The sequence below is a fragment of the Schistocerca serialis genome, chromosome 1, assembly GCF_023864345.2.
Source record: "Schistocerca serialis cubense isolate TAMUIC-IGC-003099 chromosome 1, iqSchSeri2.2, whole genome shotgun sequence".
In the NCBI taxonomy this organism is placed as follows: Eukaryota; Metazoa; Arthropoda; class Insecta; order Orthoptera; family Acrididae; genus Schistocerca; species Schistocerca serialis.
Window position 1 is genome coordinate 337,372,163 of NC_064638.1, and position 23,085 is coordinate 337,395,247.

At 43.2% G+C, this 23,085-nt stretch overlaps 1 protein-coding gene across 1 annotated transcript in view; it reads left to right on the top strand.

Moving 5' to 3' along the window:
- The window catches only part of LOC126471331 (PR domain zinc finger protein 1-like), a 64,832-nt gene extending 45,783 nt beyond the window's left edge, over nucleotides 1-19,049 (top strand). The window contains exons 6-7 of the mRNA XM_050099482.1: nucleotides 9,739-9,964; nucleotides 19,015-19,049. Of these exons, the coding sequence (XP_049955439.1) occupies nucleotides 9,739-9,964; nucleotides 19,015-19,049 (261 nt within the window). The remainder of the gene's footprint in view (nucleotides 1-9,738; nucleotides 9,965-19,014) is intronic.
- Nucleotides 19,050-23,085: the final 4,036 nt, after the last annotated feature.

Sequence of the window (23,085 nt, forward strand, 5' to 3'; positions counted from 1 at the left end):
GGCTAGAGGACAAATGTAAGAATGTAGAGGCTTATCTCACGAGGGGTAAGATAGATACTGCCTACAGGAAAATTAAAGAGACCTTTGGAGAAAAGAGAACCACTTGTATGAATATCAAGAGCTCAGATGGAAACCCAGTTCTAAGCAAAGAATGGAAAGCAGAAAGGTGGACGGAGTATATAGAGGGTCTATACAGGGGTGATGTTCTTGAGGACAATGTCATGGAAATGGAAGAGGATGTAGATGAAGATGAAATGTGAGATATGATACTGCGTGAATTGTTTGACGGAGCACTGAAAGACCTAAGTCGAAACAAGGCCCCGGGAGTAGACAACATTCCATTAGAACTACTGACGGCCTTGGGAGCGCCAGTCCTGACAAAACTCTACCATCTGGTGAGCAAGATGTATGAGACAGGCGAAATTCCCTCAGACTTCAAGAAGAATATAATAATTCCAATCCCAAAGAAAGTAGGTGATGACAGATGTGAAAATTACCGAACTATCAGTTTAATAAGACACAGCTGCAAAAAACTAACGCTAATTCTTTACAGACGAATGAAAAAACTGGTAGAAGCCGACCTCGGGAAAGATCAGTTTGGATTCCGTAGAAATGTTGGAACACGTGAGGCAATACTGATCCTACGACATATCTTAGAAGAAAGATTAAGGAAAAGCAAACCTACGATTCTAGCATTTGTAGACTTAGAGAAAGCTTTTGACAATGTTGACTGGAATACTCTCTTTCAAATTCTGAAGGTGGCAGGGGTAAAATACAGGGAGCGAAAGGCTATTTACAATTTGTACAGAAACCAGATGGCAGTTGTAAGAGTCGAGGGGCATGAAAGGGAAGCAGTGGTTGGGAAGGGAGTGAGACAGGGTTGTAGCCTCTCCCCGATGCTATTCAATCTGTATATTGAGCAAGCAGTAAAGGAAACGAAAGAAAAGTTCGGAGTAGGTATTAAAATCCATGGAGAAAAAATAAAATTTTGAGGTTCACCGATGACATTGTAATTCTGTCAGAGACAGCAAAGGACTTGGAAGAGCAGTTGAACGGAATGGACCGTGTCTTGAAAGGAGGGTATAAGATGAACATCAACAAAAACAAAACAAGGGTAATGGAATGTAGTCGAATTAAGTTGGGTGATGCTGAGGGACTTAGATTAGGAAATGAGACACTTAAAGTATTAAAGGAGTTTTGCTATTTGGGGAGCAAAATAACTGATGATGGTCGAAGTAGAAAGGATATAAAATGTAGACTGGCAATGGCAAGGAAAGCGTTTCTGAAGAAGAGAAATTTGTTAACATCGAGTATAGATTTAAGTGTTAGGAAGTCGTTTCTGAAAGTATTTGTATGGAGTGTAGCCATGTATGGTAGTGAAACGTGGAAGATAAATAGTTTAGACAAGAAGAGAATAGAAGCTTTCGAAATGTGCTGCAGAAGAATGCTGAAGATTAGACGGGTAGATCACAAAACTAATGAGGAGGTATTGAACAGAATTGGGGGGAAGAGGAGTTTGTGGCACAACTTGACTAGAAGAAGGGATCGCTTGGTAGGACATGTTCTGAGGCATCAAGGGATCACCAATTTAGTACTGGAGGTCAGCGTGGAGAGTAAAACCCGTAGAGGGAGACCAAGAGATGAGTACACTGAGCAGATTCAGAAGGATGTAGGCTGCAGTAGGTGCTGGGAGATGAGGAAGCTTGCACAGGATAGAGTAGCATGGAGAGCTGCATCAAACCAGTCTCTGGACTGAAGACCATAACAACAACAACAACGCATTTCTCACTTTTTCGATCTTTTGTGTCAACGTCACGACTCTAATTCGTTACATACAGAAACTTTGCCATATGTCTTTCTTGCATTCGCAGCGCCTTTATAACCACCTGGCTCAACTTTAATCTTTGCCACACAGAATCACTGCTGAACTGCGCTCCAAAGGTCAGCCGATATGCTGCAAAACACATTTGTCATACTTGTTTATATATATAACATATTTGTCATGTTTGTTTATATAAAAAGTATGACAAATCTGTTATATATATATATAAGCAGCATATCGGCCGACCTTTGGAGCGCAGTTCAGCAATGATTCTGTGTGACAAAGATTAAACTTGTACCAGTTTGGTTATAATGGCGCTGTGTGTGTGTGTGTGTGTGTGTGTGTGTGTGTGTGTGTGTAGTCTGCGCGTATGTGTAAATGTGAATGAATGATCTATGTCTGGTGTAATTGTTACGTGTTGTATGAAAGCGTCTTTCTTAAACAGATAATGGTTAATTATTTTTAACACAGATGTTCTTACAATGTTTTAAACTGCTGTAAAAATGTTAGCACAGTTTTATTACAGTCAAGACTTCGGTATGCTAAGTAACTGAGTATAATTATTTCTTTTTATTGAAGTTACGTTATCGTGGAGCTACGTCAAAGTGAAAACATGTGAACATGATCTCTTTTTGTCTCAGGAGTTGAAAATTTAGGGTTAGGATGTATGTATATCTATTAGTAGCACACTCATTTGTTAATTTTAATAGCATGAAGCATATTTAGTTATAGCTTTCTCTGTAATGGTACCTGTGTGAAAAATAACGTACTCGACATTTGTGACCCAATACAGAAATATTTGCATCAGAAAAGAAAATAATGACGAAGACACTTAATTGCTTTCGCGAATGCGTAAACTGAATAAGTTATGTCAATAATATCTGTCAAAATTAGTTGTACCGATCATAATGGTGGACAATAATAGGGTAAGATCATAAATTATAAAACTTTTAATAACTGCAGGAAAGAACACAAATCTTCAATAAATAAAAGATGGTTTCAATGGTAACAAGCGATATTTAGTATTTCGAAAATGATTTCGATAAATTAAAAATTACTACACGTATTACAGACCTCGTAATACGGAACGTAGGAAGAGTGCTTCTTGCTATATCCGCGGTACTACTTGGAAAGGTACAATGTCTGCTCTTTTATCAGACAAATGAAAATTAACAGAGTATATGTTGTCTTCTTTAATCATTGCCTAGGTAGGTGATAAGGCGTGCAGATCGTCTTTGTCCTTCTCACTCGATGGCGCTTCACATGGAAAAATATTAATGTTTTTTATATGTTACAGAAAAATATTAGCAACGGCCTTGCTGCAGTGGATACATCAGTTCCCGTGAGATCACCGAAGGTAAGCGCTGTTGGGCGTGGCCGGAACTTGTATGGGTGACCATCCAGCCGCCATGCGCTGTTGCCATTTTTCGGGGGTGCACTCAGCTTCGTGATGCCAATTGAGGAGCTACTCGACCGAATAGTAGCGGCTTCGGACAAGAATACCATCATAACGACCGGGAAAGCAGTGTGCTGACCCCACGCTCCTCCTATTCGCATCCTCCTCTGAGGATGACACGGCGGTCGGATGGTCCCGGTAGCCCACTCGAGGCCCGAAGACGGAGTGCTTTTACGGAAAAATATTAGAGTCTTTTTTTTTTCAAGTATATTCACTTTTTTCGTGTTCTTCCCAAAGGCTGCAAACGATTGTCAGCATCCGGTTTTGTGCAGCTTCCAGGACTCCAGCTACGTGAAAACGAAACATTTGTACACATTATGAGACTATTGTCAATATTAATAACACCTGGAAACAAGTAAAGTTATGTATTAGTTTCTGTTATTCCAATGTGCACTTCACAATTTGCATCATATCTCACATTTCGTCGTAACATCTACGCAGTCCATATACTGCTTTCTCTTTTCTCGTAAACACGTCTCGAACATTTTTCGTGAACACTGAATACAATTCCTTTATTTAATGTCACCGAGATTTGGTCTGTTTGTCTAGTGCACAACTGTGAGTTACAAAACTCATACATTCATACAATGTAGGCTTTCACAGCCAGTGTTGTCTTCAGATGAAACTTCCGGCCTGAGAGGCCGTGGTCGATGTATAAAATTTCTACCTAACGTTTCGTCTCCATCTGCGGGAGACATCTTCTGAGGTCGTCCGGCTCCTGCGACTGAGGCTCCAGGTACTCTCGCATTTATAAAGCGCATAAATGGCACCACCATTCGTCACGTGATGCCGACGATCTTTGCAAAGCGTCATCATTCGCGATTAAGGGTAATCGATTGTCATTCTGCTGGCGTAATGCCGACATCCACCTTTTATCCCACTTTAAAACTTCCTCTTTTCTATTAAAATTATTATGGTGTTTGTGAATCTCTTTTGTTTCTCTATACATGCGCGCATGATATTGGGATGTTCGTGTTAGAATGCTTGTCTCATTAAATTTAATTTCGTGGTTTCCATCTCGAAAAACATGCTCAGCTACGGCCGATTTTTCGATGTGTCCTAAGCGGCAGTTTCTTTTATGTTCGGCTGAGCGGGTTCTTTTCGTTCTTTCACTTTCTTCAACGTTTTTTTTTTTTCACTTTCACTTTCTTTCACGTTCTTCAACACTTCTTTTCGTTCTTCAAATATATACTTGTCCACAGCTGCACGGAATTTTGTATACCCCAGGTGTTGCTAGGGGGTGTCGGGCGTCTTTCGCAGTTCTTAAATATTCATTAATCTTCTTGGTGGGTCTGAAGATTGTTTCGATCCCATACTTGGCCAGAACTTTCCCGATACTGTCCGTGACTTTATTAATGAACGGTAGGAAAACTTTTCCAGTAGCTGACCGCTGTTGCTCTGGACTTCTGTCTTCCTTTCTTCTTTGATGGAGGGCTCGATCAATTTCCTTGCTGGTATATCCGTTTTTCATGAAGGCTCACCGTAAGTGATTTAGTTCATCTTGCAGGTAAGCCGGCTCGCAGATTTTGTTGGCTCTTTCCACCAAGGTTTCCATGACACCTCTTTTTTGCCTAGGATGATGATTTGATTCCTAGTGAAGCTATTGATCCGTGCGAGTGTTCTTTCTATATACGTTGTGGCCCAGACTCCCATCCACTCGTTTAATTACCGACACATCCAGGAAATTGAGTTGACCGTTGCTCTCTTTCTCCATCATAAACTGTATCTTCGGGTTAATACTGTTCAGATGCCCCAAGAAGACATCCAGCTTTTCTTCACCATGAGTCCACACTACAAATGTGTCATCAAAATAGCGGTATCATTTAGCTGGCTTTTTACTGGCAGTCTGCAGCGCTCGCTGTTAGAAGATTTCCATAAATAAATTGGTAACAGTTGGGCTGAGAGGGCTTCCCATCGCCACCCCGTCGATCTGTTCGTAAAACTCGTTGTTGTACTAGAAATAAGTTGTCGCCAGGCAGTGTTTAAATAAAGCCACTATGTCAGTCGGAAAAATATCTGCTAGGGGAACTCGGGGAAGAAAGGGATAGCGGGGCACGATGGGAAATTGCTCTTTTCTAGACTGGACAGTGCTGCAACGTGTTGTATGGGCATGTAACTATTTCTCCAAATGGAAGGGAAGTGAGGACAGCCATTTTGATTTAGTTTGAAGTGTAAGATCTGAGTGAATTGTTGTCCGTCACGTTACCGCTTGCGTTGTTCTAATGTTTGGTGAATTTCAACGAAAGGTAAGCTGTTAACTGTTAATTGTATACCCTAAAATATCACATTTCCTTAAAGTGCATTGCATTTGTTATACTTTAGTTATTTAATGCGTTTAAATACGTCAGTTATTACACTCGATAAAAGTTGTTAACCTCAAAAGTACTCTTGGGGCGGAACGGGACGGGGCAGAATGGGATAGTGTGCCGTTCTGCCCCGTCATACTTTGAATGCAAGTAGAAAGCAAACCCAGCCTGGATGTTCATGGATGCCAGACACTTCCAACCAGCTATGTTCGCCGAACAAATCAGCTTTCCTGATATCGCCTGAGACTGTCATTCCAATCCCACTAATCTGTCAAAATACTCTGCGGAATACAAGACAAAAAGGAAAAACCGTCGTATTAACAGATTCTCCTTACAAGAATGAACTGCAGAATGCTGTCGCACCTAAAGTAGGCCTACAGAAAGGAGGAGGGTACACATATATGAACAATGTCAGGACATGGACGTCTGGTGCAATGCAACTTAAGGCAAAAATATCAAACTGTACACCCAAAAAAAAACCAAAACAGAGGACATCAAAGACCTTAAGAAAAATAAAAGGAAGAAGATGATGGAGAAGAGAGCTGAGTGTAATGTAGGGACTTCTACTGCGTTTCTAATGAGGGCTGGGTCGCATGCCAGAGGTGTTTCAAGTGGGCACACAATTCATGTGCTGGCATAGACAGTGAAGATGAAGAGGAAATACTGATTTGTGACTATTGTCGAAAGGGCTAGTAGTTAGTGGTATGGTGGTTATTAAGCATTGTACATTTTTCAGAATGGCATTAGACTATTTCCTTATTTTGAAGAATCACTTTTTAATTGTTTAAATTATACATTCCTTAGTCTGAATTGCCTTTTACACAACATTTTGTCATAGTTTAATGTGATATTCGTAATTCAAATTAAACGTTTATGCAGTAATTTAACAAAAATTAACCTTATCCCATTCTGCCCCGTTGGTGGAGCGGAACGGGAACTATGCAAGACTTTCTTTGAAAAATTGTAAAAAATGCAAAATGTATTGTTTTAAGTGATTTTAAAATAAGGTACATTAGGTTACACTACAAGGTGTTTTTTATAACTTTAAGAAGTGTTTCCTTGTGTTCCCTTATTGTATACAAATTGTTAAACATTAAGTATCCCGTTCCGCCCCGAGTTCCTCTATATATGAAAAAGCTTCGTTTACAGGCACCATGGTAAACAATTACACTACATCGAAGCTCACAAGAATATTACTTGGGATGCCGTTCATCTCCCTCAGTTTTTCAATAAAATGCGCCGAGTTTTTAATGTAACTGTCTGTTCTGCCAATGTATGGTTGCAGCAAGCAGGCGAGATATCTTGGCCACCTCTTGTGTTGGAGATCCTATAGCACTCACAATCGGTCTCAAGGGGACCTGTGGTTTATGTACCTTTGGGAGTCCATATAGTCTGGGTGGATAAGCTTCCGTTTTGCAGAGTTGTTTTTTATTATCCAAAGAAAGAGAAGATTGTTTTACCAGTTGATTTCTATTTGCCAAAATTTTGGTTGTGGGAACCTTCTGAAGCTTTTTATGCATAGTCCAAAATATTACGCCAAGTGAAACCACTTACCAGCAATTTGTTTCAAGCGGAACGGAGGGCACTGAGGGAGATCGATGCGGATAAGGGCATTATTGTACTTGAGCTGTTAAAGGAGATACTACGGTTTTGCTGAACACCGAAGATTATCACAAGAAGATTGCTGACCTTCTGGATCACATTACCTAAGTATTTGCAGGAAATAATTGTACATATTAGGATTAGTATGTTTGTAGGTTGGTTAGTACTCCCAAGTACATGGATGAGGATGATGATGATGTTTGGTTTGTGGGGTGCTCAACTGCGCGGTCATCAGCGCCCGTACAAAGTCCCAATTTTCACGCAGTCCAATTTTTTCACAGTCCAGTCTAGCCACTGTCACGATGATGGTGAGGATGAAATGATGAGGTCAACACAAGCACCCAGTTCCCGGCAGAGAAAAATCCCCAACTCGCATGGGCGTTAAACGATTTGTCTATGCTGTTAGACGTAGTCCACTTCGTGGTGCAGTTACGATAGTGCAGAAAAGATTTGGTAGTAAATTATGAGACTTGTTTGTAGGAAGACTGTTAGACTTAGAGAAAAAACAATTATGGGGAGGTTTACTATCTTTTGGTTCAAAAAATCGATTCTTTTTAAATTGCATTTTTGCATCCATAAACTTGTTTAGAATCTATCCCTGAAACGGTTTTTCCGAATACGGAACGGAAATGTTTGCTATTCGCGGTTGAACAAAAAAATGCACCTGCCTGAAATCGGCCTTTTTCACGCGCCAGTTTTTTTCTTTCGGAGGACGCGTTATTGTACCGGTGCTTGAGAGGAAACACACAAAATTCAAACGAAAGTTTGAACGCGTGTGTTTGGAAGTTAGCCCCCAAGCATTTACATTCTGGTGCGAAGACTGTGGAGATTGCGACTTTCCTGGCAGTGAACAGCTTCAACGAACGGTATTCAGCAATTCTGAAGACCATGACAACGATGGACGTCACCCTGGGACTCTATTCGACGCAATTCGCCAAGCATTCGGACGACCACCGGATTTGAGCGGCCGAAAACCGCTTGTCACCGGCCGTACGAGCGGCTCTGGCGCAGCGCAGGATGGCCCAGCTCGAGCAGAACGCCCTCTATGAGGAAGAAGAAGGACTAGTTTATGGACCCGGGATAGCAGATTGAACGTAAATTGCATAATATTGCAGTTGTAGTCAAAACTTCAAACGCGTTTTTCTCGAAATGCCTTTTTTTTATCGCGAAGTATGATAACTTCAAATCTGCCTAACCGATTGGCATGATTCTTTGCTAACTAAATTGTCTAGGAGTTGTACCACTTTTATTCCGAGCCATCAACTATACATATTTTTACTTGGCCGACGAAGTCGAAAAATCGGTGAAAAAGACCCTATTTATTTTCAAATGGCCGCCATTTTGTTCCCTATGGTCCAAATAACTTAAGTGAGGTATAACTCCTAAAGAATCTTATATACTTCACTAACGTCAGCTCAATTTTGATTTCAGACGATCCGGCTGACCTGTGACATACCACGCGTGGAAGTCTACATCGATATTTTGTTTCGTTCTGACGGCACTACGGCCTTTGATCTTCGACATTTCCGGTCGAAGAAATTCCAGTTTGCAGTGGACATATCAGTAAATACTTTGATCAAATTTGACATTGATATCTATAACACATCCCGAGAAAAAAATTATCAAAGAACTTGCTTCTTTCGGGACAAAGATAGTAAACCTCCCCTTAATGTACTGATGTGAGCACATATTACGCCAGCAGTGACAACAATATCACCACTTGTGCCCCTAGCACTCCGTATACACTTAGCATGGATTGCATCACATTCGTTCACTCTTTTCAGCACTTTCTAAAAATAAAGCTTGTTCAATAATTTTCTTATCCAGTTGTCACTCCTGTCTCTGTTGTCTTGTGACGTTTCCGACGGTGCCTGGGGCCTGTGACGTCTCCCACGACATAGCGGTTGCGACGTCTTGGCATCGCTCTTCCTGCTTGCTGTCGATTGCACCACCTGTCTTCATAATGTTTTATACGCACACCACAGGTTAATTATTCATCGGTTAATCAAATGTGAAGTGACACCGAGAATCCGTAGATGTGGCCACCTCATGTACTAAACAAGAACGAAAGTCGCATTGGATGTTTGCTTATCGAGCCCAGCTCCGGACAAGTCGTGCGTCCACTGCACGTCCCGTCACGAGCGACAGCAGTCACGCGTGGCCGTAATTGGGCATCGTTGCTGTTGCGCAGGCAGCTCTGTCACCGTTAACGACGTGTTTCATTAGTCCACGGGACGCCCGAAAAAATCGCAGCGAGCCTCTGATTAAACAGGGCTGTAACGCACAAAGTCCGGACGCGAGCCACTCTCAAATATCATTCGTTATGTTGGCGTTCGGTGTGGATCCTGTAGTGTTACTGTGTGTGTTTTTTTCCCTCCTCTCGTTTTTCGCTCTCCGTCCGAGCACTGCGTTCGGGTTACAAGAAGCGGAAAGAGACCGCGTCGGCCTGCGGTGGCTGGGGCGCCGGTGTTGTGTTGCCGGCGGTGGCTCCAGCGGGCGCCCGGGGAGTGACAGTTGGGCCGTATTAATTACTTAACTAATTAATTAATCAGGTAGGCAAATCTGACGGCTGCAGGAGGGATGAGCCGGCGGGCTGGCGGCTGACGCGGGCCCAGGCCGGACGCGCAGGGGCGCCGCGTTGCGGGGGTGGGGGTGGGGGTGGGAGTGCGTCACCGTCCCCAGGGGCGCGGGTTCGGGCCTCCCTCCCGCGGGACCGCTGCTGCCGCCGCGGCGGCCTGACAGCTCACGTCGCTAGCGTCCTGTCGACCACCTCACTAGGTATTTAAACGATGGAAAATCCAGGATGGTATGCAACAGCATTATGAAAAGGAAAGTTGCTACTCACTATTTAGCGGAGATGCTGAGTCGCAGAAAGCACAACAAAAAGACTGTCAGACTGGATGGCTGGATGATTTGGGGGAAGGGACCAACCAGCGAGGTCATAAGTCCCATCGGATTAGGGAAGGATGGGGAAGGAAGTCAGTCGTGCCTTTTGAAAGGAACCATCCCGGGATTTGCCTGAAGCGATTTAGGGAAATCACGGAAAACCTAAATCAGGATGGAGAGACGTGGGATTTGAACCGTCGTCCTCCTGAATGCAAGTCCAGTGTGCTAACCACTGCGCCACTTCGCTCGGAAAGACTGTCACATATGAAGCTTTAGGTCAGTAAGGCCTTCGTCAACAATAGGCGGCAGACACAAACACATGCGTACTCACGCAAACGCAACTCACACACAAAACTGCAGTCTCAGGCAACAGTGGTCACGCTGCCAATGTGGCCTGAGACATGTCTGCTCCAAGAAACTGTGATGTCTCATTACCCCAGCAGCACATTTATACCCTTCTCTGCAGCTACCTCATGCGTCACCTTGCGGCGTTATCGAGAAGCAGGAAAACAACGCCTTCCATGTTAAGTTCCTCAGTGGTCAACAGGAAAGGTCGCATTGGACAACGCCGCTTCAAAGGACGAGCACGATATGAGAACATATATGTGTCTCAAAAACTATTCGCCTAAATATTATGATATACATGTATTTGAAACCGTTTTTAAAGCCCATCATGTTACGCTAAAATTTAACATAGGGTTCAATTTTTGAAAAACCAAAGATGACCTCATATCTCTGTAATAAAAAATAGCACAAACATGAAATGTGATTTATTCGAGTAGCCCCTGTCCCTGCAATTCACTGTCCAAGCGGCATCTTTGTATCTATTACGGTTGGGGAGATACGAGTGGTATCATGACTTAGCTGCCTCACCGTGTATAGTGCAGAACCTGCAATCAAGAACTTGATATCCTTCTCGTTCTACGGAAGTCCGTTGTCCACCTCGGTAGTTGCGCAGTCGGCGTGGCAGATTTCCAAGCGAAGGAACCCGGGTTCGGTTCCCAGCCAAATGGGAGATATACGCTGTTCACGGTCTGATTGTTGTGTTGTCCTCAATTTCGTACCACCGTAAGTGACATTCCAATGTTGAGCTCACTGAATATCTCCAAAAAGTCAATAAACTGAAAAAATATTCTGAGGCTCGCCTTGAGGTGCGTGTAAACACGAGCGACTTTTTCATGTGTTTTTAGTGCATGCTTTGTCGTAACCTCAAGAAGTGTGTAGATGACACTTGAGCATTGCATGAGTTCAGAAAAGGAAGAGCAAGGGAGGTTCCTGTCTTTCTTAATACGTTGTGGGCCTCCTATTGACGAAGTTCTACTTCCATGTATACAAGGTGTACAGTAATTACCACCGAAAACTGACATGGATGAAAGTGCGCAATAACAGAAGGAAATACTTTTCAGTAATCATGAGTCTGCAAAAGAGCCATCTGCTACATATGTCCGAATTGTCGTTACAAGCTGCCACTGACTTTATTATCAAATATCGTCACACTTAGTAGAAATTTACTTGAAATATAAGCTTTTGTAATTAAGACCCCATATAACTGATCAAACTTCACCGATGGTGGTATACATTAACGAGAAATACAATACTATTTCAGCACATTAAATGTTACGGGTTACTGTAAACAGTTCCTCGTCTGTTTCTACTCTCTGAATCCCCTTCAATCTCTGTAACGCTTGCATCCTGCTAACAAAATAGTCCAGGAGATCCGGTACGCCCTCCTCAGCTTACAGAGGAAAAAATAAAAGGCCGTACATTTTACAGTTTTACACGTTACAGCACATTGTTCCATTTTCCTAACAAAATTTCTTTTAAGCAATATCACAAGAATAACAATAATAGTTTAATACTGGTAAAAAATTAACACAATTTGAGGAAAAGAAAACTGGAAGAACTAGTTTATTTTAGAAGAAGCTAACAGATATTACGAGAGGTGCTGCATGCAAATTCGTAAGCGTGTATGTTTCAGCTGCATTTGAGCGTAGTTGCACGCTTTACATTTCCAAAAATGAATTTACTGAAAAGAAGTTGAACACCGTGAGTACATGGACCGACGTCCCTGTACCATCATACACGTACACAGCGTCGGCGAGTACTTAAAAGAATACAGTTGCAGTTCACTGTGGCAGATGGAACGGCCGTAAGAGTGCATTAGTATACGATGTTGCGTGAGAATCCCCATATCTATACGACTAAAAGGCCAAGTTTCCCATCCGTCAGACACCCACGATGTACGCGGCATCAAATGCACTTATGTCAGACTGTAGATTACAGACTTTCCCAGAACGATTTACGCTCAAGTTGGTGAGGCCAAGGTGACTACTAAAACCAGCCAAAAAAAAAGAAGACGTTATAAATCCAGATCATTAAATCCATGAAACAGATTCAGACAAATGATGAAATGACAAATCGAATGATCACAATCACTGATCGATTACATGTACATCAAGCGAGAACATCACATTAATACGCTAATCTCTTCCGGTAAATCAACTATGTGAGAAGTTCTGAAACTACCAATGTGTTGTGGGACGGTTAGACTGTCATACAGTTATGTCCGAATAGTTACGTGATCACCATAAATTACTTTTATTAAAAAAATCCATGTTTGAATGATCGTTAGGAAGAGATCTGTACATTCAAATTTTGTTTGTGGCCCACATGGACGCGGTGGAGATGTTTATCTCTGTGTATTTGCATTGGCTCCACGTGAAGAGGGCAACATTCATGCTAAAAAGTTCTCACTCCCGCCATAAAGACGTAACACTGTTAGGCCAGCATAGCTACGCTGTAGGGTTGGTTGTGCATACAATGTTTCTAGTCATGGAGGCGCAGTACCCGAGTTGTAAAACTTCTGGAGACACCACAGACTTCCTTACTCATTCGGTACGCACACTCACACACTCATTTGCTTTGTCTCATATGTTCGATTCGTTTTTCATCAATGTGTACATAAGTGCTTCTGTCTGTCGCCATGCTAGCTGACAGCACGTTCCGACTTCCTTTACCTTGTAGTCACACGTGCGAGTTCCAAGCTTACTGTTTATTCCGTCGCAACGGGAGAATATGGCAACAACGACGCTTACGTAAGAGCACACAAGTCAGGCGTCGAAGCGACGTTCCGCTGCCCACATACGTGCTTTCAGTGTACAGGCATGCGCAACCGTCTAAGCCGCCACCTGCAACGAATCCCTACAACTCTAATCACTAGTCAACAACTCCCTTTCCACCCCTGTACAGTTTTCCCCAGAGCGAATTTTAAATTAGAACCTTGTCATCTGTTTCTTGCACAAACATGGTAGATAATCGGTCTGCTGCCATCCTGTTGTACCGTTTCTAATACGCTGTAGGCATTAGTACGTGAACTTCTATATCTTTCTAATACTGTTTCTGTCCAAATTGTATGCCGTGTGTGACAGGACAGTTTCCACTAACAATCCGTCATGGTGAATTAGTGACTACAGAAAGGTAAGGCTGCCTCAACATTCGTTCGTATTAAGGGATACATTCAAAGTAAGTTGCAATTCTACTAAGTGTCCTTGTCTGTAGCCGTCCCGCCTGCCTCACTGTAATCCTATTGATTTCACGGCTAGATATAAGGCAGCATGCTACTGGCTGTGGGCAGGAAACCAATCTAAGAGCCAGCAAGGAATGGGGTCCAATACTAAATACAGTTGTATCACTGGAAATTACACGAATGGAAACGGGACTGAGACGCATCAGATGTCGGTTATAGAGAGTGTGAAATCTTTGCAGACCATCAGGGGAAGAGTAAAGATAAATTGTATTAACTCCAGTCGGGAAATGATTCATTTTCTTACGCGACATCATCCATACCCAATATACCTGCACAGGATTAAGAGGCGGATTACAAGCGTACGTGACGGTGGTCCACACGGCATTCCGGACATATAGCCTTTAGACTGTTCCGTTTAGGTTGTTAGGTCAGGGATCAACACCAGCAGAAACAATATAGTTTACTATAAAGAAATATAGAATGAAGTTGATGCGTGAGCGAACCAAATTTCATTGATGAGTTGAAATGGTACCGCGCAAAAGCGGACTTGGCAGTGTGGAGCGTGTGGGAGAAATGCCGGATAGTTCCAGTCACCGTATTATCACCACGAGAAGCAGACGCATGAAAGCAAATTACGGTTATACAGTCGACATCTGAACGACCATGCCAACCGCCGAAACTTTCTTTGGATATGACTCAGGAGGGGTCTTGATTTTCAGCTGCAGGCATTCTACTAGACGCAGACACAAATAAAGACTCCAGCAAAGAACACTCACCTAATCTTCTTGAAATGGGTGGAAAATTACTTAAAACATGTACCTACAGTGAACTCTGCATATTCTTTTAATTCAAAGATCTGAAAGTATCACTCTTAATTATACTTTTCTGTATAGTTAGTAACAGAAAATAAAATTTCAGTAGTGGTATAATGTATATAGAATACTACCAGACACAGTGGACTCTAATAGACTTGATTATTACGAAGTCACATTTGATAAGGAACGTCTGGTGTAGTAGTTTAGGAATAGTTTGTAGTTTAGCTTTAGGAGTGGTGAAACTGGAATCATTCTGAGACATCGACTTATTAGTAGGAATAATATAGTAGTAGTAGATGAAAATTACATTTTATTGCTTTTGTTTAACATTTATGTTAAAAATTGATATGTAGATTCAACGCTAATTAATTTGTTTCGTATTTGGCGTATTTGGTGGTGAAAAAGAGTTCAAATTTGTACAATCATCTGCACGTCTGCCATTGTAAACTAGGCGGCGGGTCGTCGTAATGTAAAAAATTACTAAATAAAATGTCCCAGTTTAATCATATAGCAACAAACGCAATGAGACCAGAAATACGATGCTACCACGGTCATGCTGACTGGAGAATTTTGGTTGAGGTAGGAAATTACTTGTCTGCGACAAGGGAAGGATTTGACAGTTAGGGAACGACTACAGCAAAGATTGACTATATGGCATCTGTTGCCTAGGCTATGCTCAATTGTTATGGCCTGTTAAGGTGATATGCCGAATTATTCCATTCACAGGAACGACAGAAGTGTCGTCTGTCCATTATTTCTGCTACGATCAATTCAGGTGATCATTCTCCAGCTACGTATCTTTTTATGATTGGAAAATCCATACCATTTGTGCTTATGACTCATAATTCTGTTATTTTTCTGTAGTAGTTGGTCATGCTTATTTCCTGTACGACCTAACTGCTAAACGACCAAAAGAACTTGATTGTAAGATAGCTATTATCAAACAGATGTCAACACAACAAATATAATTATGGCTCACACACGTCCTAAGTAGGAGAACACGAAACGTTTTAAAATAATTATTTTGTCAGTCACAGTTACAAACTGTCACAGTTTTCGGTTTCTCTCAAGATTATATGTCATATATTAGAAGGGAAAATTTGTTTTAAACACTTACTAGTGAGTGGAAGCTGTTATAAAAGTGATGAATGTTTTACACTAATCGTAGCAGAATAACCAGCGGAACAGTATTTCTAACAGAAATAGAAATTAATTCCGCTTTACTGATGGTGCAGCATACGCTAAAATATTATACAATCATGAATATTGATCCAGATCGTGCGTCATATCATATGCCCTTCTGCCTCAAATATTTACATTACTGTGCTGAAATCTGCTATTTACAGAGCTCTCGACTGCTTAACGATACATTCTGTTAGCAAATTAACTGGTGTTATTTCTCTCTGGGCCCTTCGCCTGAAGCACTAATTGATTTACGAATTATGCGCTGTGCATCTGTTAAAAATTGGCAATAATGTGGTGCTGGTAGACCTAATATTTTTGTCACAAAATGAAATTTATATGTGGCAAAGGGATATCCTGATTTGAGTTTCGCTCAGAGCTACCCAAACAGGACTCTCCGTAACTTCTATCCTTATGGAGACTATCCCAGCCTATTCGGACCACCACCTCTGCCAAACCATCACTGGAAAAGGAACTCGAATCTGACAATCCAATTTCTGGGAGAAGCTCTTATTGCCGTGTCTCTATTTTAGCCACAGCTTCAGGGATTATACTGAGGTGTCACATTTATACTTGTTAGTAGTGTAAACACTATGGAGGAAATTCGTCGTGAACGTAAACATAAATACAGGTTACTAATAACTATGAATTCGGTTGAAAGAGTCTGGGATCGGATCGCCCTAATGGAAGGACTGGGGTCCCCACATAAACGCTTTAGCGTTCATCATCATTACTACATAACTTACGTTTATTAAAGTCAAACAAGTTTTAAAAACAGTCAAGAGTGAATCTGACCTAGCAGACCTTATAAAATGACTTTTAAACAGCTGCCACTAATTATGCGACACCATCCACTAACAATACACCAAAACTAAGGAACTTTAAAAACAATTAGCTACAGTTAGCAAAATTCACTGAGCAGTTTATTTCATTAAATGCCCTTTGAAAGGCTGCCATTAATAATGAACAAACTGTCACTCAGTAGAGAGCAAAAGTACAGAACCTTAAAAAGCAATTAACGATCAGAGAATAAACAGCTACAGTTAGCCAAATTTCACTGATCAGATAGTAATAAAATGGTTTTTAAACAGTTGCTAGTAATTATGAACCCACTGTCATTCAGTAGACAGCAATATACAGAATTCAAAAACAATTAACAGTCATAGAATAAGCAGCTACAATTAGCCAATATTCACTGATCAGATTTTAAGCAAATGACTATTAAACAGCTACTGCTAATTATGAATGGTACTGTACAAACCTCACCGGGCTGGTGGGGGGGGGGGGGGGGGAGGGCGGAGAGGAGAGAAGAGCGAGAGGTAAGGAGACATGTGGAAGTTACTTAACTTGGACTGAATGCCCGCCGTCCATTTAGTCATTAAGCCTGCAAGAGACCAGACTGCTTTCACTAGCGTCAAACATGCCAAATAGCCTCCAAGTCACAGTTTTCCAAAGTGTCGTGCCCATTCGCATAAATGCCTTCGCAGGGTAGACGATAACTGATGGTCAAAACCAGGCTCGGTGCCTCCGCAGGGGCCAATTCACTCTCGTGTATCATCCAGAAATCCAAATCTCTCCTGCTCTCGGCTGCCTCGTTCTGGACACCACACTCTCACTGCCCAAAATCTTCCTGCTTTAGGCTTTTGCCCCATCGATGGTGCCACTAGCTTACCTCCAAAATTATCAAGATTAAGGCTGTCGACGAAGGGGGAAATTGGTAGAACACTGGATCCGTACGGCTCAAGACCTCCCACTGATCATAAATGCTCCGCTGGGGTTCTGCACCAAAGGGCAGAAGCTAAAGTTAGAACTAGCCACCCTCCTTAAACTGACTAAAATGTACTCTAGAGATCATTACGGACCAAGATATTGACGGACTCAGAAATTTGAAGGTTTTACAGGTGCCTACAAAGAGGTGAGCCAGTTTATTACAGGGGTTGCTGCAGCCTTTGCCTTGCCTCTGTCTCTGACCTTCCCCTTGAACTCACACCTCCTACATATACACTCCTGGAAATGGAAAAAAGAACACATTGACACCGGTGTGTCAGACCCACCATACTTGCTCCGGACACTGCGAGAGGGCTGTACAAGCAATGATCACACGCACGGCACAGCGGACACACCAGGAACCGCGGTGTTGGCCGTCGAATGGCGCTAGCTGCGCAACATTTGTGCACCGCCGCCGTCAGTGTCAGCCAGTTTGCCGTGGCATACGGAGCTCCATCGCAGTCTTTAACACTGGTAGCATGCCGCGACAGCGTGGACGTGAACCGTATGTGCAGTTGACGGACTTTGGGCGAGGGCGTATAGTGGGCATGCGGGAGGCCGGGTGGACGTACCGCCGAATTGCTCAACACGTGGGGCGTGAGGTCTCCACAGTACATCGATGTTGTCGCCAGTGGTCGGCGGAAGGTGCACGTGCCCGTCGACCTGGGACCGGACCGCAGCGACGCACGGATGCACGCCAAGACCGTAGGATCCTACGCAGTGCCGTAGGGGACTGCACCGCCACTTCCCAGCAAATTAGGGACACTGTTGCTCCTGGGGTATCGGCGAGGACCATTCGCAACCGTCTCCATGAAGCTGGGCTACGGTCCCGCACACCGTTAGGCCGTCTTCCGCTCACGCCCCAACATCGTGCAGCCCGCCTCCAGTGGTGTCGCGACAGGCGTGAATGGAGGGACGAATGGAGACGTGTCGTCTTCAGCGATGAGAGTCGCTTCTGCCTTGGCGCCAATGATAGTCGTATGCGTGTTTGGCGCCGTGCAGGTGAGCGCCACAATCAGGACTGCATACGACCGAGGCACACAGGGCCAACACCCGGCATCATGGTGTGGGGAGCGATCTCCTACACTGGCCGTACACCACTGGTGATCGTCGAGGGGACACTGAATAGTGCACGGTACATCCAAACCGTCATCGAACCCATCGTTCTACCATTCCTAGACCGGCAAGGGAACTTGCTGTTCCAACAGGACAATGCACGTCCGCATGTATCCCGTGCCACCCAACGTGCTTTAGAAGGTGTAAGTCAACTACCCTGGCCAGCAAGATCTCCGGATCTGTCCCCCATTGAGCATGTTTGGGACTGGATGAAGCGTCGTCTCACGCAGTCTGCAAGTCCAGCACGAACGCTGGTCCAACTGAGGCGCCAGGTGGAAATGGCATGGCAAGCCGTTCCACAGGACTACATCCAGCATCTCTACGATCGTCTCCATGGGAGAATAGCAGCCTGCATTGCTGCGGAAGGTGGATATACACTGTACTAGTGCCGACATTGTGCATGCTCTGTTGCCTGTGTCTATGTGCCTGTGGTTCTGTCAGTGTGATCATGTGATGTATCTGACCCCAGGAATGTGTCAATAAAGTTTCCCCTTCCTGGGACAATGAATTCACGGTGTTCTTATTTCAATTTCCAGGAGTGTATGTCTACGAGCCTGACACCAATGCTTGAGCTCTCTATTATGCCTCACTCTCCCCCAGTTGGGTTGAATGGCTTGGGAGGTGACTCGCCCAGGCAGCGTCAATGGTCCAAAATATCTGAAGGGAGATTTATTTGGGTAGGGCAGGATTAATGAGGCCAGAGTTACCTTATTAGTCACATGTGGAGCAGTATTAAAAGCAAGATTCAACCACGGAATAGAAAGGTCCCAGAGCTTAGGAACCCAGCATGAAATGTTATCAGTGTGGCCTTCAAATTCCTATTCATGTGTTCAGCAAAGGACGGCTGTGAGTAGTAAGAGCACTGGTAACATGCCCAACACCATTATCGAAACATAATCTGCGAAATTCCCTAGATGTAAATGGCCGAATATTATCGCTTACGAGGTTGCTCGAGGTCCGAAGACGGCAAATATTTTGGTAATATGCTGTACAGATTGACGACTAGTAACACTGCGGCTGGGAGTAAACCAGCTAAAACGCCAACACTCGTCCACCACTACCAAGATGTAACGGTTCCTCTCCCCCCTCCCCTTCCTCTAGGTACGTGGATGGAATCCTGCATAGTCCACAAAGAGATGATCCATGGGTCTGCTCTAACGAGTAGACTCGTGAAGACGTTTGTATGAGCAAAAATTGGGGTTCTCCAAAAATGTTCAAATGTGTGTGAAATCTTATGGGACTTAACTACTAAGGTCATCAGTCCCTAAGCTTACACACAACTTAACCTAAATTCTCCTAAGGACAAACACACCCATGCCCGAGGCGGAACTCGAACCTCCGCCGGGGCCAGCCGCACAGTCCATGACTGCAGCGCCCCCTCCCCACCCCTCCTTAAAGCTCTGTATGGGGTAAGTATGGCAAACTTGCCAGTGGCCGCCATTTTGGGCCCACTGCGCCTCTGGTGATACATTGACTTCTGCAGCATATTTAGCCATGTATATTAAACAGGTGCACTCAATCGTCTGGTGCACTGCAAAAAAGTGATGATTGGCTTCAAACGGAACATGTCCGATATTTAGCAACAGAAAATCTCAACAAATTGAAGCTAAATAAGTTGTCGCAAGTATGAAACACTGTTTCTTCCCTGCTATCCTTTATTGACAGCGAAAGCACATTTTGCATTTCTTGTTGCGGTATCGAGTTTGAACACCTGTTTTCGTAATTAGCGTTAAATTGATCCTATCCAAATAGTCAGCACGACAAAGGGGAACCAATATTAGATAGCAAGTGCAAGGAAAAATCCATCGCCATTATAAAGCTCGAAATCGACTTACTTCTTGTTCCTGCTACTTGGTACTACGAAAATTCACCCAATGTCTCTTTTGTTATACGAAACAAAGCATTGTATTCAGACATATATGCGCGACACCTTTGTAAATAGAACTGATAAACGTGCCTACATGATTACGCATGCTTTATATTTTTGTCAGATCTATCCCATAAAATTTTGTCTGCAAATTGTTCTATAACGTTAGGGAATGATTACGAAAGTATAAGAGGATACAATATTTTTGTGTTCGAATAAAACTAGGCCTACGATCAGAATTAGGCCTAGGAAACATTAACAACTGTATTTGTCTTGATACACAATGGTGATTGGCTGTCACGTTGCAACTGTAATAACAGTCTCCTGGTAACGTCAATGGTTCACGAATGAAAAGTCGCAGGTTTGGTACTTAAATAGTGAACCTTTTTTTCGTTTTGAACATTATGTTGTGTGGAGCAAAGTACAATTTATTATTGTGAGCATAGTTTAAACCACACTGTACAGTCAATCAGGTCAATTTTTTTATGAGTCAAGATAACTCTGTATGGTAGCGCCCACTATTTCTCGTTTTATGTGCTAACAGAAAAGTTTTACCCCTAAAATTACTATTTTGTCTGAAACTATGCAGAGTGACGGGTGCCTTCCTGATATGAGACAGCGCATTAGTCAACTGATGTTGTCGCTCCGGGTCGGGCATGAGCTGGAGCGGAAGCATTTTTTGTGTGTGCAATACTAATACGAGATACGAGACATTTCCTAAGTATATTGCTGAGATCCACACTGCTGTGCTAGTCCTGGGGATGGGAGTGCTTGAGGGTGATGTGGTTAAGACTATACCAGAAGGCGTGAAACCTGAGGACTGGTTGCGTGTGGCGTTTTGTAAGAGACCTACCATCTTCATGAAATTAGATAACTTGGTAACCGAGATGGAAGTGTTAAGATTTCCTGATGAGCAATGAGAGGCGGGCAGTCACCTCGTTTCTCGACCTGGAGGAAATCAGCAGGAGGCCGACGGCTTTGCGCTTGGCAATGGTAAACCTAAGGTCTGTTTCAGGTGTGGTGGTAGGAAACATTTTGTGCCGTTTTGTCCAGTGAATAGGGGTCCTCGTCTGGACATCCGGCGCCATAGGATAACGGCGGGAAGAGGTGCCCGTTGTTAAGAACTGCTACAGCGCGAAATCTGATGTTTCCTTAGGTGTGTGCGCACTTGAACAACGAGCCTATACGTGATCTATTAAATTAGGGGAGTTCTGTTTCACTACTTCGTTATACTTCATATAATTGGTACTTCAAGTTTTGGGAATTTATGTGGAATTCCTCCTCTGTGCCACCCGTTTCAGAGATATTGTGTGGATAATGGAAAAGAGTTACGTCTACTATGGTAGTTTTGGGGTAAGACAGGCATACTGTATTTTGCATGACTTTTCAACTTTGTTGTTGCTACAGTTTTGTGAGTTAACTTGATACTGGGGTGTGATTTCATAGAACGTACCAGTCGGATCCTCGATTATCAAATTCGTGCCATTTATTTCAAATTTTGTCCGAATGCAATGACAGCATTGTGTTCGTGTCAACCGTTTAGTAATGTGCAGTCGGGGTCGTCTGAGTTTGCCACTGATCATTTGGAACCTAGCGCGGCTAGATAACTGTTGAGCGTGTTATCCTAATTTTCCGATGTCTTCACAAAAAATTTGGCTTCACTAGTAAGACCCGATATAAGATTCACTTGCTTGACGACATTCCTTTTCTTCAGGCGCCTTACAAATTATCACCACCCAAGATGAAGATTTTTCGTGGGCTAATTACATCCTCTTGGGTGGTGTCATTAGACCTTCGGCTTCTTCCTGCGGTTCATCCATTTTCCTTGTTCCTAAAGGACAGAGTGGCGATTATAGGGCAGTATTCGATTATGGGGCACTAAAATAAAAGGAATCGTCTTGGAATCAGTTCAGTTACCCGAACTTCACAGTTGCTTCATGTAGTTCGTTGGCGCCCGTTGGTTCTCTGTACTGAACTTCAATGAAGCCTACCATCAGATACCCTTGACGGAAGATTCGAAACCCGTAATTGCCTTTTGTATTCCTCCAAGAACATTACACATCAGGCTGCTTATCTCCCGCTGAATTAAAATATTAATTGTTTGTATGAATGAGAAGCTTTAACTGTTCTATGCGAATTGGAGAAGTTTAAGTTCTGCCTAGAACACAGGAAATTGGTGCTCGAGAGTGATAATTAGTGTTGAGTTGGATACTGGCGCACCACAGAAAACTGATAGGGTTGATCATTGGGCAGTCCACATCCCCTCATTTCGTTTTAAGGTTTGTCATATCAGAGGCCCAGGCAACAGCGTAACTGACTCGAAGTCACACGTATAAAGGCGGCGACTGCTGAGGATGGTCGCCAACTTGCCTTAGGGCGCTTTGTTGACTGAAGTTTCCGAATTATTTTGCGATCTGTAGAGGAGGTAGGAAGAACAGTACTTTCGAAATAAAAAAAGGCTTTTAAATGGCGACCATATTGACGTGTATGTTCTTAATAAAGGTATTGTGTGTCAGAAGGGGAAGGGCGACCACACAATCAAAATTTGTTTGCCTCAGGTATTGGTTCCAGCTGTATTTAGGTATTTTCATAGCACTGTGGTGGGCGGTCATGTAGGTTTCCGTAAGACCTTGGCCAAAATGTGGTTTGGCCATCTAAGTGTAAAGATATACGTCGGCTAGTGGGGGTAAAGCTCTGAATGAAGGAAAGTATGGTCATCCTATTCCTCTGCGTTAGCCGC